The sequence below is a fragment of the Maylandia zebra genome, linkage group LG8 (assembly GCF_041146795.1).
Source record: "Maylandia zebra isolate NMK-2024a linkage group LG8, Mzebra_GT3a, whole genome shotgun sequence".
Classification (NCBI taxonomy): domain Eukaryota; kingdom Metazoa; phylum Chordata; class Actinopteri; order Cichliformes; family Cichlidae; genus Maylandia; species Maylandia zebra.
The window spans coordinates 21,564,342-21,583,442 of record NC_135174.1 but is presented as its reverse complement, the minus strand read 5'-3'; the positions used below and the strand labels follow the sequence as shown (position 1 = coordinate 21,583,442).

General features: G+C 40.9%; 2 protein-coding genes across 3 annotated transcripts in view; one reads left to right on the top strand and one right to left on the bottom strand.

Annotated features, from left to right (window-relative positions):
• Positions 1–10,785, bottom strand: part of mta3 (metastasis associated 1 family, member 3) — a 30,317-nt gene extending 19,532 nt beyond the window's left edge. For both annotated transcript variants that reach the window (XR_003024497.2, XM_024803475.2), the window contains exons 1-5: positions 10,558–10,785; positions 8,375–8,442; positions 7,248–7,341; positions 1,710–1,836; positions 1,467–1,530 (exon numbers count right to left, since the gene is read on the bottom strand). Coding sequence is in view for 1 of the 2 variants with exons in the window: in XM_024803475.2 (XP_024659243.1) it covers positions 1,467–1,530; positions 1,710–1,836; positions 7,248–7,341; positions 8,375–8,442; positions 10,558–10,585 (381 nt within the window). In the remaining variant the exon portion in view is untranslated. The remainder of the gene's footprint in view (positions 1–1,466; positions 1,531–1,709; positions 1,837–7,247; positions 7,342–8,374; positions 8,443–10,557) is intronic.
• Positions 10,786–10,810: 25 nt separating this feature from the next.
• Positions 10,811–18,231, top strand: kcng3 (potassium voltage-gated channel, subfamily G, member 3). The gene is made up of 3 exons (XM_004561147.2): positions 10,811–10,922; positions 12,062–13,065; positions 14,551–18,231. The coding sequence occupies exons 2-3, from the start codon at positions 12,449–12,451 to the stop codon at positions 15,194–15,196; spliced, it is 1,263 nt and encodes a 420-aa protein (XP_004561204.1). The 5' UTR covers positions 10,811–10,922; positions 12,062–12,448; the 3' UTR covers positions 15,197–18,231.
• Positions 18,232–19,101: the final 870 nt, after the last annotated feature.

Below are 19,101 nucleotides of genomic sequence, written 5' to 3'. Positions count from 1 at the left end.
TCCCGGCTAGCTGTCGAGCTGGTGGGTAGCAGACGCCTCTGAAAACGTCGAAGCACTTTTGCAAATATGGGATATCTTGATAAACCGAGCAGATATTCGATGTTTACACAACTACTTTCTCGCCTGAAAATATGTTAAAAGTTTATTTTGTGACCCAGAAAGATTAGTATGAGTAATTTTAAAACTTAGTAGCGGCCGCCATTGTTGGAAACTGGAGTTTGGCTGGGCCGCGCTATGAATTCTGGGATATGGTAGTAATTTGGACAGCCTTCGGCGCGTCGCTGTGACGTAATCGGTCTACAAATGCGGCCTCAGGAGGATGCAGCCCATGAATTTGGACATGTCCAGAGTATAATCGCAGCCTTTGCGGTTAGAAAATTGCACTTGATCATGTCGCGATATTATCGCAAATGCGATATATCGTTCAGCCCTACTACCAACTGCCGGCAACCTCCAGCAATCACTCAGCCAGAAAGTGGGAGAATACAAACTTCCTAGCAACAAGTTGCCGACAGGTCCAGGCTTGCATTACCTCAGCTTTTTGATAATATTGTCAAGATTCTTCCCACAAATGGCAAACTTTTTTTGTGCATTCCCCAATTTTTATTCATCATTACCAATATAAATGCATCACAAGTCACTAGTTCACCTGGCCGTTCACTCCCCACCAGTCAGGCCTTACTCTAAGACAATAAAAAATTCCCGCTTTCTGTGCTAATCAAGCCTAATTCTTTGCAATGGTATTTCTGTCGTGTAACAGCTAGCTTCTAGGCCTTATCCAGTGAGCTACAGACACTGTGGATTCTTTATGTATTCCACTTTATGTCTACCCCAACAGCACCCTGTATTTTCCTGATGAACGAAATGAATCACTACGTTTTTCTCTATTGGTTAACAAACCCATTTTATATCAATGTGAACCAGCGCTGCGTCTGCCTCCATGTACCAGAGGAACTTGTGCGCATGATGTCTTGATGCATACTCAATCATCCAGGTAAGTAAATCCCCAAAAGTTGATTCTGTTCATCTGGATGATTCTGTTCATCTGGATGAACAGAATCATCCAGATGAACAGAATCAACTTTTGGGGAGTTGTGCACATGATGTTACAAATGAAGAAGAGTGGGCCAAGGTGCAGGCACTAATTTGGATCTTCATAGATTTGCTCATGGTAAATGAAGCAACGGTGTACGCAGCTGCATCTAAACCCTTTAAGACACAAATTGATTATTTGTATTGAAACAGATTTCTAATGTGAGAGTCTTTTTTTAGGAGTTTAATAACTGGCAGGGACATATCTGAAAAGCCTGAATACTTCCTGAAGCAACAGAATTTAACAACAACAACAACAAAAAGAAGAAAAGGAAAGAAAAAGCATGTAAATTATGACCGGACTTTCTATGATGCAGCTTGAGGTAACAAAAACCAGAAAGAGACATCAATTTGTTCCCCCCTCTCAGGCTTACCTCTTTGTCAAGGTATGAAAGAACGGCTTCAGTCTCATTCAATAATGCGACACTGCACTTCCCCCTAATGGAGAGAGAGAGGGGAGGAAGCACACACCATATAAAAACACAAACAAAGGAAGTGCGCACTGTGTGATGGATGGATTCATGGCTGAATGAGTGACTATCCATGGGCACTGCCTTTAGTTGGCGAGCTGTACAGTCCATTTTCTGTATGTATTTGTATGCCTCTGTGCACTGTACCTGATGTGTGTCGCAGGTAGACTCTCATACTGCCGGGAGAGGAAGAGCTCTCTGTGGCGGAGCTGGTGTTTCTGTTTTTCTGTTAGCTCTGTCTCTGTTGGGTTCTCCTTCTCCTCCTCGAGCTCCTCTGCAAAGGAAAAGACAAAACAAATGAATCCATTTCATGAGACACTTTTGTCATCAATATATCCCAGAGACAAAAAAAAAAAAAAAAAAAAAACAGTGACTGATAAATGTGAAAAAATAAATAAATAAATAAATAACATCAAAACTCACAGATTCTTCAATTTATCCCTCAGACTGTAATTTCACATTTGTTAGCAGTGCTTTCTCAAATGAGGAGGCCCATGCTTTTATGACTCTGGATTTGCTGGTTGGCACATAATACTAGGCAGTATATAAACATATTAAATCACTGGTAAACAGTGCAGGCACTGCATACACTTTGAATAAATATAATTCTATAAGTGGATTTTCAATATACTAGAACTTATATAGTGTCACATTTATATGAGGGAAATGCATGCATTTGTCAGTTTCAGAGAGAAATAGAATTATTTTGTACAGTCAGTGAGGTAAGACAAAGATCTTAATTAATAGGTTTGACATTTACAGGGGAATTACTTCAGCAGCTTTCACACCATATACAGTGAAAGATCCCAAGTGATGCTGAAAGAGGAAGCAGCGAAAAGCAGCCTTCATTTGAAAGTGAAATTTTTCAACTGCCATGAACATTATTTTATTCATCTGCAATGTGCTGGGGAAACAGCAAAAATTGCTTTGCTCAATTGATTAAAACCCAGTCTGCCAATCATGCGTCAATGGCTAAACTCTGAAAACATGACAGTATTGTTTGCTGAAGACAACATGTGGGTGGAACAGCAGCAGCAGCGAAAAATACACCAACATTAGAGTCTGGAAAATGTTGGCATTTCAGTTAATGTTACATTAAGAAGTGAAACAAATGTAATATCCTGAAAAGAGTTACTGTTAAAAATGTATAAACTGCAACAGATAGCATTTGTTGCAGAAAATACTCTGCACATCATCTGCAAAGGCTCATGTTTTTGTAAAATACTATTATATATAATCCCCCTCTCACCCTGTGGGCAGTCTTTATTTGTTCTTCCAGCTCAGGTCCTCTACCAGGGGCCTGGGAGCTTGAGGGTCCTGTGCAGTATCTTAGCTGTTCCTAGGACTGCGCTCTTCTGAGCAGAGATCTCAGATGTCGTTGCTGGAATTTGCTGGAGCCACTCTCCCAGATTGGGGGGGTCGTCACTGCTCCGAGTGTTACCATGGGGACCAAAGTTGACTTTACTCTCCATCTTGTCTAGCTGCTCTCTCAGCCCTTGGTTTTTCTCCAGCTTTGTGTTTCTCCTTACTGATGTTGCCATCATTTGGTATAGCTACATCCATCACTATGGCCTTTTTCCTCTGCTTGTCCACCACTGGTTAACCATCTGTATCCCACAGGATTTTAGCACGGTCATCTTTGGAGACGTGTCCCATTGCGACCTCAAAGCCATACCTGCGTTCCTGTATACTATGCTAGGCACATTGTTATGGCGTTGCCTGTATGCCCTGCCTGTTAGCATCTTGCACACTGCTGTTATGCGCTGGATTTATTCAGGGCCTTAACCCTTATTGATCTTGTGCTACCATGATTAGTGTCTCTGTACTGTCTTTCATTCCAGCCAATGGTAGGATTTTTTTTTTTAATTTAACACAGAAACATCTCATTACTAAAGTTAAGTGATGTCATAAGCTTAGTTAATGTTAAAACAGATGTGCCTGATTGCACCATATCCAGTACAGAAGAGTAGGAATGCAGTCTGCTGAGATTTTACAGCATCTAAATGCTGTGTGTTTACAGTGGTCCACAGGCTTAATAAAATATAAAGTTTGATACACGCAGACTGTACAGTGCCTGCTGAATTGAGGCAAAAATGTACAGCTGTTATTTCTCTTTCGCTTCTTTCAATGCAACATCCCCCTTGGCTCAGTCTTAACAGCTGGAGGACACTTCATACAAACCATTACTCAACTAGACTAAACACAAAGTTTTTCTTCTATTTTGTTTGAGTTTGTTTTTGTCCTCCCACATGTTCTGCTGTCATGTTGATCAGAAGATCATTTCTACCTGCGCTCCTGACTCCTGGCTGGTTAGTAGACAGTTATACCGGCAGTTACTGAGAAATGGACATCTTAAGTTTATAAGAATCTTAGGTTGGAAGAGCATTCGAGATACTTCTAACCATCTCTTACTGTGTGATCACCGCTCTGGAGACTCAGTTCCTTCCTTTGTTGGTTATCTTTTATCTGGGGCTGCCCAAAATTGCACAGCATACCCGGCTTCACACAAAAAGACAGAGCCACACATCTGTATCTTCCTACCTTCAACTAAAAAGTTTTCAGCTATGACTCTTACATAAACTTTCGTCCTGTAAAAATCAAATTTAGTTGCTGTTCTTTTGTTTTCCCTCTGAAATAATGTCAAACATAAATTAACTGGGTTTTTTTACGCTGCACTAGGCTGCCATAAATTTTATTGTTGTTTCTCGATTTTCTTCTGACCAGCTGGCAGACGAAGGACACCAAACACCTTGCAGAACTGGCACAGCACTTTGATCAATGCTCTGTCTCTGCATACTGCAAGTTTTATCTTTTTGTTCTTGCTTTATGTCTATAAAGTCTACCTCAATCAGGATAACTGGTTTTTACCAGCAGTTCTATGACACATACACAGGGAACAGTATTTTTCCAGTCAGTGCTGAATGACGTGAATGCAGTAAACATGTTGTTCACTGGGTCTCCTGCTGCTCTTCATTGCAATCACCCACATCTAAACTGGAAATCTGCTTTGGTGGAAAGCATGTTTTTTACTTCGAGAAACTAACTATTAATGTGTTTTATTCTGGCCATTAGCCTTCTGGAATCAGGTAGTCTGCTTCCCACACTGAATAGGTGTTGCTGTGATGACACTTTCTTTTCCTTTTCACTTCACACATCCACACTCAAATTCTGTAAAATGCAGTAACAAGCAATTGAGAAATTACTGTGAAATACAAACATGAATCCCCCAAGTTGGAGTACAAATTTAAGTTTCAACGTCTCCATCTCTGGCATTAAAAACCTCTTATTTCTAGTTAAATGTGCAATTTACAAAGTTGCCAAGAGAAATCACTATTGGAAATGTCATTCTGATTGACAGAAAGCTTAATTACATTTTTTTCTGAAAAAAGAAAATCCAAAGTGTCATGTCTCAAGTTTAAAGTCTTTAAAAATTTTCGATAATTAAGTCATCCTGATATCATCTGTCTGTTGAAATTTAGCCATCACATTACATCCTCAAAACAAGAAGGTTCTGGTTTCAAATCAAGACTTGGGCCCTTTTCTGTGGTGCTTGCTTGTTCTTTCCCATAGGGGTGGGCGATATAAACGATATACGATAGAAACAATATAAATTTGGCCAACGATAGAGATTTTGACTATACCGCTCTATCGCGATAGCGCATGTTGATGTCATCAAGCTGCGCCTGTTTTGGTCGTCTGGTCATCTGCAAATTATGCCGAGAGTCATAGCAAAGAGATGAAGCACTTTTGAAATATGGGGAAAGCCAAAAACGGTGCTTCCTCCACTTCCGTAACATTGATTCATTAATGTTGAATTCTCTCGCAGCTGTTGTATTCCCATGTTGTTGCAGTATATTAATAACTAACCTCGTATTGTGGATGAATAATCTCAGTTGTTCTCCTGACTGAAGTTTGGCCCGTGTATAGCATCCTGCTATGCGATTGCATTTGTCCCTAAGCACCAGAATCCCTCACGTTAACTTTTATCAAGTGGAAAAAAAGTTGGCGTTCATCCTCCAGCTTCACTGTGCTAATGTTATGCTAACATAGCTGTGTTGCTAGCAATCACGTAGCACAACATTATATACCAGGTAGTCCAACTTCAGTAACCCTGCAAACGCCACTGCTGTTTAGTTTTCTGTCTTCATTTATGTTGGAAGTGGTAGCAGAGCTGTACGTTTTAAATAGTTTCAAAAATCTCTCAGAACATGGTATGCCATGTTTAGGTGGAAACTAGCGAGCTAACTTCCTGTTAATTTCTAACTCCGTTAAATTTAATAAATTCTGTTTTCATGGATGCCTGGATGTTAAACTTAATTGTTACACCTGGTAAAGCAGCAACGCTGATGATTTTATTAAAGATGAAAGAATTTAGACCGTTTTAACTCTCAGTGTTCGTTTGACTTTGGGACCTGAGGGGACGGAGTTTTGGACCCAGATTACTCAGGACCCAGAAGCTCCTCACTACGGCAGCCGTAATGCTCTGACAATCCATCAAGCAGTGCGGCTTACCAAAGTTGTACTAAAACATTTTTTAACAGATTTCTGCACGCCAAAATCAGTTCGAGGTCAGTAAGCACAACCAGAATTCATACATAAGGCGCACTCTCGATTTTTGAGAAAATTAAAGGATTTTAAGTGTGCCTTATAGTGTGGAAAATACATTATACAGAAGAAAAGAATATATCGCGATATATATCGTTACCGCACATGCTTCAAATTATATCACAATATGAATTTTAGGCCATATCGCCCAGCCCTACTTTCCCAGTACTCCAGCCTCCTCCCACCATCTAAACCATGCGTGGGCTGCGTTGATTGGTAATACTAAATTGGCCCCAAGTGTGAATGGTTTCCTGTCTCTCTGTGTCAGCCCTGTGACAGACTGATGACCAGTTCAGTCCAGGGTGTACCCTGCCTCTCAGCCTATGACAGCTGGAATCAGCTCCAGCCACTTGTGATCCTAAACTGCATAAGTGAAAGAAAATGGATGGATGGCTTAATCTTCACCACTGGTTACACTTCTGTCACATAATTGACTAGTCTAAAATATCACAACTCTCCTTAAAGGAAAAAATACAATTTAGAATACAATATTTCATAGAGTCCAAGGTGACACTGCTTGATTTGTCCAACCAACAAAGACAAGTCACTCTAAAGTTTAGCAAAACAGAAAGAACCCATCCACCCAGTTTCTTCTGCTTATCTAAATCAGGGTCACAGTTGAGCTGGAGCACATCCCCACTGCCATAAAGCAAAAGGTGAGGTCGCCAGTCACCGGGCCAACACAGAAAAACAGAAACCATTCACACTTTCCCAAAAAGTTTATTCTGTTCATCTGAACATAGCGTTTTCAGTGGGAGAAACATTTCGTCACTCATCCAAGTGACTTCTTCAGTCTCCAACTTTTTGGGTTTTCCTTACCTGGATGATTGAGCATGCATCAAGACATTTACACTTACATTCCGACATAGAAGCAGTTTAGTCTCACCAATTAACCTAACCCCACTAACTGCATGTCTTTGGGCTGTGGAAGGAAGCCGGAGTACCCACATAGAACCACATGGTGAATTAGAGCACAGAACCCTCTAATGTAAATACAACAGTTTAATGTGTATTAATGCAAACACAATCTAAAGAAACTGTACTGTTTTACACAGATGATGCGTCACAACTGCTACTCACTTGCATGTTTATCTGCAAGCTGGATGAGGCTGTGGGAGATGTCTCTCCTTCTGTAGAAACAAACTACCTTGGCCTCCACGTTCCCACTGGCAGTCTAAAAGAGAGGAGAGACATCCAGGTTGACTCAAATAAGTGGCAACACCTACCTGTGCAACCCTGTAATTTCCCAAGAGACCTGGCTCCTTTGTGTACCTATCAAGCTGTGCTCAAACTCAGCCAGTATTAAATGTCGTGACTGATGACTAGATGCGGGGGTAAAAGGTTTGAAAAAGGTTTGAAGAAGAAGAAGAAAAAAAAAGAAACAACTTATACTCCCCACCTACCTGCTTCCAAGTTTGTGTACAAAAGCAAATGTATCTATATAAAAAGGGATCTGGAGTAAATAACAGGAACAACGATGTGCATATCGATGCACTAGCTAAAGCCACAAAAATGTCCATCGTGCTTGATCAAGCACTCCATTTCACCTTTACCAACACGATAAGCTTCATACAGCTTGTATTTGCAACAGCAGAGGTTTATTAAATCGTATCATGCTGCAGGGACTTCCTGTTACTTCATCATTTATGATAATTGCGATGTCTCCTGTCTTTAGATTATAACATTGAGCCTCAGTACACTCTTTCAGGATGATAATGTGATCTAGCATTATTCCACCCACACAATCCGATAATGACCTGCATTTATCTGAACATCTCAGTGCAAGCATGACACAGGAAAAGCTTTTACACACCTATTAACAATGCTTGTGAAGGATTTCGAACAAAATAAAACAGGAATTACGGTAAAATGCCGAGAGAAAAAAGAGAGAGCAACAACACTGCTGTTCAAGGTTGGTATCAGCTTATAATTAAAATAAATCTGCATCTTTAGCCCAAAGCTACATGAGCTTGTGAAATGTTGATAATAGTCACCCCGCCTACACACACACAGGTGTGTCAAGTCATACTAATGACAGTTGGTAGATCAGGGAACACCTGTCTTTTCAAGCCATATTACAAACAAGGTCACAAAATCCACACAAACAATGGGAAAGTGATAGGGTGGGGACAGGAGCACAGAGGAATTCAAGGAATTCTCTAACATATTCTCACACTCGTGAAAATGAAAAACGCACACATCAGTACCTTATTGAGTTCTTCTATCCGACGGATCAGGTAAGGGTTACTGGAGGAGTTCTCAAAGAATACATAGTCTGCAACAGGAAACACGCATATCATATATTTAAATATATAGACCACATGAACTTTAAAAAAAAAAAAAAAGGGGGGGGGGGGGGGGGCAGGGATAGCTCAGTAGGTAGAGTGGTGGCCCCATGATCGGAAGGTCAGGGGTTCGATTCCCCTGAACAGCTACCCTGAGATACCCCTGAGCAAGGTACCGTCCCTACACACTGCTGCCCGGGCGCCCAGTGGCTGCCCACTGCTTCACTGAGTGAATGGGTTAAATGCAGAGAGGGATTTTCCCCACGGGGACCAATAAAGTACACTTTCTTCTTCTAATACATTGGCGCTACAGTAGGTCAAATCAAAGAATATGCATGTCCTTTAATCAATAAATATGTGCAAAGTTGTGACTTTCAGAAAGTGTTGCACCAGAAAAGTTAAAAGGAAAAATCTCTAGTCAACAACCACCAAGTTATGGGTGAATAAAAGTGCAAAATTATCAGTCTTTCAACCTGTTGCCATATGTTACCACACTGTTTCAGTTTGTATGAAAAAATAAATTAAAGACAATAAAAACTTCAATATGCCATTTAAAAAAAAAAAAAAAGATTGCCCATGCATATAAATAACATCACCAGATGCCAGTATAGCTCTCTGGGTTTGAGTAGATGACCCATATGCCGTAAGCCTAATGCAGAAGCACTGGTTTGAATCCCCATCTTTCTTCCAGCTTATGTGTCTTCTAGACACTGCCAGTTCCCAACAAATGGGACAAATAAAATAAATGTAACAATATCTCTTTTTTTTTTTTTATTAAACTTTACACAACTTTAGGTTGTGGCAAAGGCAGCATTGACACAAAGTCTGATATATTTCATTCCACATGTTCCAGACTTTTAAACGGTGAAGCGGCATATTTGTCAGAGTTGTGCATGTCATTAAAGTCTATGTATCATCATGCTAATGTGTATGATAACCCTCAGCCTCTGGGATGGGAATGTACTGCACATCAGTGTTGGAATGCTGTAAAAAGTCAAAACCAAAACAAACCTTAAATAAATGAATAAACTACAGATCCCATCTTTTTTTTTGTTTGCAATGTAGCAGCAAAATATTGACTACATTTGTTAAGACTTGTTCCATACAGGGAGAAAAACTGTACCTGAATGTACCTGGAAGTTTGTGTGTCCTATCGACAAGTTCACGGAGTTTACAATGAGCACCTAAAAGCAGCAGAAGTTAGCCTAAAGGTGACGTGAGGGGACAATAAGCTGATGCACCTCGAAAATACCGGTTATAAAGTGCTGCAAGATATGTCATTAGACGCCTATAGTTTGCGTGGCATGTCAAGCATTAATGCAATTAGGCTACGTGGCCGTCTGTGTATGGATTTAAAGCTCAAGTATTCCTGAATAAATGTGTAAAAGCAGACGCAGCGACGCCATGCGCGGAGACAATAATTTGATGTTGAATTCCAGTAGACTGCTAAGGAGCTAGCTAGAAAATCAGCCAGCCTGCATCCCTGTTTGATAATTAATTGCCCTTGTGGTTACTGTAGGTGGTCACTTTGGCAAAACAGTTTGGCACCTGATGTTACCGAGATGGTTAAATACGATCATTAAATGCAGCAAACGAGCGCTGAGACGGCATTAATGGTAATCAGTGAAGCCATCGCTGGTGCTAACGTTAGCTAAATAAGGTCTCGTACTAATGGCTGCATGCCAGGAGTGGCAAATACAAAGGCAGCTTCAGACTGTCCGTGGTAGCATGTTAACAACCTTTGAAACACACGTCTAGTCGTGAGGTCTATCCGTGTAGAAGCCCCCTGTATCCCCTGGTCTAAGAATTCAGAAACCCGGGGAGCAGCAAACAAGTGAAAAATGTTTACATTGCCAGCTAACCATTTAGCAAGCTGGCGGCTAGCTGCTGTGGCCACGACAGACGCGAGGCCTGACCCATTTTGAATCTCAAATATACACCAACTCTCACCTTCCTGCTTCAACTTAACGCGTCCACGTTGCTGTAGCACATCCGCATCTCCACCATTAAATGCAAACAGCTCAAAATAACACAAAATAACGCCCAGAAGGTGCAAAACTGTAACGGTTTCTCTTTGATAAAAAGATCCACATTGACATACATACCTCCGACCCGGTACATGTTGGCCGCCATTTCTGCCCTCCCAGTGTGCAAACCATAAACTAAGAGAAATGGAATAAATTAATAAAAACAATAAAAGTTACTCTCTTTGAAGGGAAAAGGAGCGACAAATTAAGATGGTCGGGACTCCGGATGTGTAACCTATCGGGAGAATTATGGCAATTCAACCCCCCCTCCTCCTTCGAGTCACAGCACCCTTTATGATACAGTTAACTCACGGCAGCCAAAAGAAGTCGGATCAACCCGAAAAACCACTGCTGACGCTGGAGGGGGCCCGCGCACGCGCAGCACAACCACACGCGGCCCACACGCGCAGACACCAGCCCACCTCAGAAAACATAAGAAAGCAGTATGTACATTATTTTTTAGGACATTTTTATATCTGTAAAGCCAGAAGTTTAAACTCGAATCTAATCATTGAAACTGAGTCTCTCTAAAATTCCTAACAAATCAGAAAGGGCTCTAAAACTTAAAAGGAACTGTTTACATGAAGAAGTCTCTGTGTTGTTGTTGTTGTTGTTGTTGTTGTTGTTGTTGTTGTTGTTGTTGTTGTTGTTGTTGTTATCTTTTACGCATCGTTACATGATCCACCTTGACCAGAGTGGACAGAATTAGAAATGAGTATGTAATTTATAATTCTAATAACTTTAGAGAAGCGAGGTTTAGATAGCTTGGAGGGATATACTGTGATATATTAGAAAAAGGATGTTAAAGATTTACCTTCCAGGCAGTAGTAAAAGTAGAAGACTTCGGAGAAGATTTATGGCTGTATTGAAGAAAGATATGCAGATGGTTGATGTAACAGTGACATAGTGAGATGAAGGCAGATGATGCTGTGGCAAAGAAGAAGAAGATTCAATGTATGATTATGTTTTGTATACTTGGTGTAGACATCCATCCATCCATCCATTCCCTTATCAGGCAGGCAGAGGCAGGGTACACCCTGGACAGGTCGCCAGTTTGTCGCACGGCTAAAACATTGATGTAGATATTATTATTATTATTTTATTTTGCTATCAAATGAGCTGGTATAGAATATTTGCATTGCTAAGTTAAAACAATTACTATTTTCTTTATGTTTGTTCAAAACAAATACATAAATAAATAAAGCTGCACATATCTGCATAAATCAAAATAATAGTAAAAAAAACATTATTTGTATAATAATAATACTAGCAATAATAACAATAATAAATTATTCATGTGTGCATATATTTCTCTTGCTATTTTTTTCTATTATACTTACCTCAACATAATGTATCTTTTGTTTCACAAGTCATATATAAGTATCTCTATCTATCTTAATCAAATGATATAAAATGGTCAAAATTTTAATAATGGTGCAAGCATATCAAATACAAGCTTCACATCTATTTTTTTGTCAGTGTAACAGGGAATATTACAGTGAGACATAACCAAGCTTTCTTAAACAAGAATTTTCCTCCCGGTTTTCATCATGTTTGACGATAATTTCTCATCTGCTTCCAGGAGAATCTAAACAGTATTTTATAGGAAGCAGCAGTCTCCACTGTGGACTTAAATCACATATTACGCTCTATACTCCTGTTGCTTATGGATTTTTCTCTGCGTGTGTCCGCGCGCGCGCTTGTGACATCACTGATGGGATTGGCTGGAGCTGACTGGGGGGATGAGTCTCTTCTTCAGGCTACAGAGGGAGACGGAGAATAGAGTCAATGACAGAGGGAAGAGTTAACAGTTAGCAGCCACGGACCTCAGCGCAGGGCCACCTTCACTCAAAGCGAACCACGCCCCGGGGCAGGGGAGACGAGTTCCCCAAGTGCCCAAACTCCTGCGATGGAAGGAAGAATGGACTGTGAAGAGTTCTTTTAGGCTTTCATGATTTAAGTTGTCAAAATGAAGTTCGGGAAGAGCATCTGCGTGCTTAACGTCGGGGGAACCCGGTACGCCTTCACCCGTGAGGTGATCAGGGATTTCCCTCTTCGACGCGTCAGCCGCCTGATTGCCTGCGCAACCGAGAAAGAGGTCCTCGAACTCTGCGATGACTACGATCGGGACCGGAATGAGTTTTTCTTCGACCGCCACGCTCAGGCTTTCGTGTTTATTATGTTGTACGTGCGCTCCGGCAAACTCCGATTTGTTCCCGGAGTGTGTGAGCTGTCTTTCTACACAGAGATGCTCTACTGGGGACTGGAGAGCGCGCACTTGGACTCCTGCTGCCAGAAACGCCTGGACGATAGGATGTCCGACATCGGACTGGACACACTCTCTGAGGGGGACATCGAGGATGAGCCCCAGAGCACAGGGGAGTCAGTGCAAGAGGCTGAGCTCACATGTCGCGCTAGGTGGCTCGAGAAAATGCGCAAGGCTTTTGAGGAGCCCAACTCTTCCCTTGTAGCGCAGCTTTTGGCTTCAGTGTCCGTGATCTTTGTTATCGTTTCTATGATCATGCTGTGCGCTAGCACCCTGCCGGATTGGGATACAGCCAAGAGAACTACTGTGGAGGAACACAGGTAGGCGATTGTCAAGGGTCAGTTAACTTGAAGGAATAGAAGCCCCCTCATGAAAATGCTGCCAAATGTTTCGGCGCAATGTGTGCGGATATCCTACAACTGAGACAGTCTTGTGTAAAAGTGAGCTGAACAGATGAAATCGTGTCAAATATTTGATTTTGTCATTACAAGTAGCATAAATAAATAAATATACCTCTTAACATTTGATCATGCATGAGTTCAAGGCAACGGCCAAAGTCATTGCGCACTAATATTAACCACGAGGTGGATGCATTGAGATGTTTTCTACCTCAGCTTTTTGAGTGTTTTCTAGGATGTTTGGTATAATAACATAAAAATAAGAATGACAGCAAAGCAAGATATTTAAAACATCCATGTATTACGTTGCCTGCAGGGGATTTGTTCTTGTGCTTTAGTGAATTGATGCCCCTGAACTCAATATGCCCGCTGACAAGTTTCAGGCAGCACATTACACCTTAGGCTCCTCACATGACAGCCGGACAGGCCCCCGAGGAAGCAAATCAATAGCCAATCCATAGCTTTCCCCTCTTATTTCTCCCACCCTCTTCACAGTTAGTCTGAATATGTTTACTGTCCTGCTTAGTTTACACTGCATTGCGCACATGAAGGGCAAACATCAGGTAATCATAGATTCATAATATTTGAGTGGGCAATGAGATAAAAGTAGAATGTGTACTGAGGGGATTATATAATAGTGCAAGCAAACAAAGAAATTAGGCCACTTACAGGAATCATCATAAGTCAGAGTTTTGTTTCTCTAACTTAAGCATGTAGGCGCGAAAACGTGTATCTCCATGTCTGCGTGATTTTGGCCTGTACTTTCCTGGAAGCCTGAGCTGCCCATTCTCTATATAAGGTTAGGTTATGCTCCCTCAGGCTGGACATAGTTTTGAGTTTTGGATCAGCTACAGTGGTTAAGTAGCCAATACAAGTGGCTTGTATACTTTGAGGGCAAAAGGATTCCAATTTAGTTTCATGTCATTAGATGATGCAGTTCTCTCAGTTGCTACATAATTTGGGTTGGTGCAACTATTCTGATAGTTGCTTTGCAGGTATTTTTGTCATTTCTGGGCTTCACTGCATTTATATCTAATGCAAGAATCATCATTCTCTAATTCATTTTGACTGGCCTTGCTCTGCTTGTCAATGGGGTAATTATGTGACCGTCTTTGACACAGTCTTTCTTTGAAGGGTTTAAACCCTCCCTCTGTGCAGTTTGCCGGAAATTTACTAGCCCATGTATCTGTCCTGCTGTCTTTGTTTACTTGTGCCAGGCCTGAACTGTGACAGCTTTGTTCCTTATTTCCCATCATTTAACTCCCCTTGCTTTGCTTCCTCCTTCCTCACATTTACTGACTGCCAGGCAGTATTTCATATTTCATGCCATCCATATCTCACTGTACCTCCTCTGTCATTTCCTGTTTACAGTGTGTGCAACTAATTTTTCTTCTATCTTCTCTGTAGGATAGTGGAGGCAGTGTGTATTGGCTGGTTCACGGCAGAGTGCATAGTGCGCTTTCTGGTGGCTAAAGACAAGTGGGACTTCCTCCGCAGGCCACTCAACATCATCGACGTGATTGCCATTACCCCTTACTATGTCACTATGGCGATGGCCCGGGCAGGGATGCCGGGTGCTGGGCTCGGGGTTGCTGGAGTCATACTCCGAGTCCTGAGGATGATGAGAGTGTTCTGGCTCATGAAGCTGGCCAGACACTTCCTGGGACTGCAGACTCTAGGGTTGACTCTCAGGCGCTGCTACCGAGAGATGGTCATGTTGATGGTGTTTGTCTGCGTTGCCATGGCTATATACAGTGCCCTGGCCCAGCTACTGGAACACGGCTTGGATCTCGAGACCCAGAACAGTGATTATGCCAGCATCCCTGCTGCTGCCTGGTGGGTTATTATTTCAATGACAACAGTGGGTTACGGGGATGTGTACCCGGTAACAATCGGAGGACGGGTGCTTGGGGGAATGTGTGTAGTGAGCGGCATTGTGCTCCTGGCGCTGCCCATCACATTCATCTACCACAGTTTTGTTCAGTGCTACCATGAACTCAAACTGCGCTCTGCCAGATATGCACGCAACCTGTCGGCAGAAATGCTGCGATGAACATGTCCTATCCTGCCTACCATCCTGCCGACAAAAAAAAGAAACTCTAATGACCAGAAGACCATCAAATGTTCGATGTGCCCTTTTTTCCTTCCAGATTTTATTTTGTCCAGTCTACATCCAGGTACAATAAATTTCCTAGAAAAACCCTTTAAACATTCATATATCAAACAGAAAAAAGAAGACTAAGAAAACATAACATTTAACAATTGTGAAATTCTGCAATATCTTCATGTGTTTCAGTTTATTTTGTTTTTGAAGTTATTTTTTATTTCCCCTAAGCATCAGGAAAACAAATTGTCATTATAAAAACAACTATCTGTGAACATTTAGTCAGTGCAAAATATATAAATGTCAGTGAAGGACATTGGTAAATGGCATCTTGTTTACCAGTAGAACAACATCAGTCAACAAGGCTGATACAGACAGCAAGGCAGATATGTTGGAGTATACCTACCAAAAAAAAAAGGACAGAAAATAACATAAACCAGACATATATTAACTTAATAGTAAAACAATAAATTAATGTTTGCTTATGTTTTCAATAATTTATTCTACTCTGAGTTGACAAAACAAGATATTTTCAAGTCAGTGAAAAAATAACCCAGAGCTCATATTTAAAGGTACTAAGCTTATTTTAGTCAAACACAAAATGAAACATAAATGCTGTTGTTTTAATTCCTTAACACTATTAGAATAGCTTTGCATGAATTATTGTTCAATAGGGCCTTGTGCAACCCCTCAGTTCACCCACTGTCTGAAATAAGCTGTTATAGCTTTCTCCCTTTAAAGGCACCCTCCCTTTAATCCAACTTTCTTCTGATTCGCTGTCCCTTGCAGACAGAAGCTCTGAAAGGCTGATGGCTGGGGCTTTTGCACTCATAGACAAAGCTGTGTGCTTGAGATGATCATGTTAAGTATATCTGCTGTTTTTGGTATCTCACAGATTTAAGTGTGAGCATCAGAGCAGACTAAAGGCTACTTGTACATATACACATACATATCACTATTTTTTAAACTTTGTTTAATATGAGATTTCACCAGTGCAACATTATATATGACAGAACATAAGTAAAAGAATAAAATCTATTTTAAAACGGGTTTAGATCAAAGCTTCTAATACATGATGTAGAAGTTTAAAAAAGTGTGACTATAATCAAAATAATGCATTAAAAACACTACAAATAAAAATTATATCATGTATTTACTAAGTCACATTATGTTAGAAAAAGAAAGCGCAGCCAATTGTAAATCATAGTATGTACCATTGAGATGAAGAAGATCAGGGTTAAAGCACTTCAATAGGCTGTAAAAAGAAAAAAAAAGTGTGGAACAATGCAGAGCACCAGCACCAAAGCTTACCTTCACGAAATGATCGATGTGTGGTTGGAAGGTAAGTTCAGAGTCAACCCACACACATAAATATTTCATTTTTTCCCCCGTTTTCTGAAGAGCTCCAGCATCATTATGGGTTAAATGCAGCAAATTAGATTTAAGTTGATGTTCTGTCTCAGGCCAAAGAGCATAAAGCAGGTTTTTATTGAGCAGTAATTTGTTATCTGACAGCCAAGTTTGTAGGTTATTAAAGTCTGATCGCAGAGCCTTTTGTATGTGTAGAATAGAAGCTTTTGTTTTCATTGTCTTGAACCAACATGTTGTGCGACTCTCTTCTTAACTGCACCATACGTAACAATAGGAATACACAGATATTTATTAATTAAACGCAGACAGGTGCAGTCAATCCAGATCTGACAGCGGCTGCTGTTTACTCATATTCCCCTGGTTACAACACTGGCAGAGACGGCTGCGTCAAGTGCAACGTGTGTGTATGTTTGTGTTTGTTTGTCTGGCCATCAGCCTTTCACTTTGTCTAAGCTTTGCACACAGATGGTACAAGTTACACAAGATTGATGTGTGACCTAGATGCATCCTGTTAAACCTGTGAAATAAAGAGAAGGAGTGAACAGGGGACTGCAAAGTGGGGATGGAGGAGTTAAACAGAGGGCTTAGTTTGGGGGTCTGTGGGGGGGAGTTAAGCCGATGATAATGAAATATGGAGACAGGTCACCGAGGACTGCAAGGTGGCAGACAATAACACTGAGATAGATATGACAGAGCAGATGGAGTGTGAAAGTGAGCATAAAAGATTCTGGGCAAAAATGATGGAATGTGGTTCAAACCCGAGCACGAAGAATTCGCTTCTCTGTTTGCCAGTGAATGTAAGGCATTTTGTATTTCTGTGTCTCCAAGGCAACATCATCCTCCAGCATGTCAATCATAATTGTGGTTTGATTTGTGTGCACGCAAATAGGCTACATCCACGCACACCTCCTGGCTGGCACGCAGCTTTTTTGTCCTAGGATTATCTGGAATATCACAGCATCAGAGCGATTATTTAAAATTACCAAAAACAAACGTACAGGGGGAAAAAAATCAAGTGTAGAGGGAAAAAAAAAAAGAACAATGGAGGCTGTCAATGTCATGGTTCTGACATTCATGATTCAGACATGTTTGCACGGTTTGCCAAGATGATACGATTTGTTGAAGAGACACATGATCCAAACAAACAAGTCAACACCTCTCCCACACAACAGTCTTTCTCTGCATCTCCTCTCCTCTTCCTCCTGTTGCCATCAACAATCCTCTTTTTACACACACGCATCAAAATCCTGCTCTTCTTCTTCTTGCAAAGGAAATTTAAACAATGTTCACTGTGTCTTTGTACTGATAGTAGTCTACATATGTTAAATCCTCATAATCTGTGCAGCCCTGTATGTATTTAATGTGTACTGTAGACACCTCCGTATCCTCGTAGCTGCTATTGATGTGCTTTTTAAGTAGTTGCACAATTGAATTAAACACAATCAATATTTTATTACCTACCTTCCAATGCATTATTCATGTAGCATAGCTTTTTACCAGTGAAGTTTGGCCAGGCCTGATTGAAACCATCAATCAAAACATTTTCATCAGTACACTCTGGAGTTGTAATTAATGTGATCAATGTACGAGCTTTTGTAATAAAATTACTCTTTGCAAAATGCCTCTGACTGTCTAATAGTGTATTAGAAATCAGATTGAGCCAGAAAAATAGTCTGATCTCAGTGTCATGTTCTGAAAATTATCAGTCTCAATCATCAGCTCTCACAATATTCAAACTCATGATATTCTTAATTAAATTAGCAGAACTAAAAATTGACCTCAGGACGTGATCAGTGAAGGTGCGATTTTGAAATATTCATGCAATGATCGCAATACCATTTAAACCCTTCTCCCATTACTTTGTGGAGGCAGTGGGAATGTAACATTTAACCCGAGGAACATCTGAGCCTGTTGGCAAGGTCATTTAGTGCACTCATTGGATTCACACTGGAGCGATCATTGCACTGCAGTCTGGTTCACAAAGTACTGCCATGAGGGTAAATTGGCACTAAACCAAAAAAAGCCATGCTGACGCACTGTTCTCAGCTCTCAAACCTTTTCAACATGTTGCACATCTGTCAATGAGCTCTGATAGCTGTGTTTACTCACTCAACTCTTTTAGTGTCATAAGCACCTGAGGTTTAAAAAAAAAAAAAAAAATACATGCGGGCTCAAAAAAACAAGTATCCATTTTTTAGTGGTTCTTCCGATAAATTGACCAAACTGTTGTTTTTTCTAAAAATTCAGGGTGCTATAACAGCAGCCACATGCTCATACAGTACTTTATTTATGTCACACCTGCAGCCAATTTAGAACCGACAATTAACCTAACACGCATGTGGGAGGAAGCCAGAGGACTTGGAAAAACAGGGAGAACATGCAAACTCAAAATCAATGCCCCAGTAGACCAGAGAATCTTGAAACCCTGAAATTTCTTGCCCTGAGGTGAAAGTGCCAACTAATGCACCATCACGCTGCCTGTT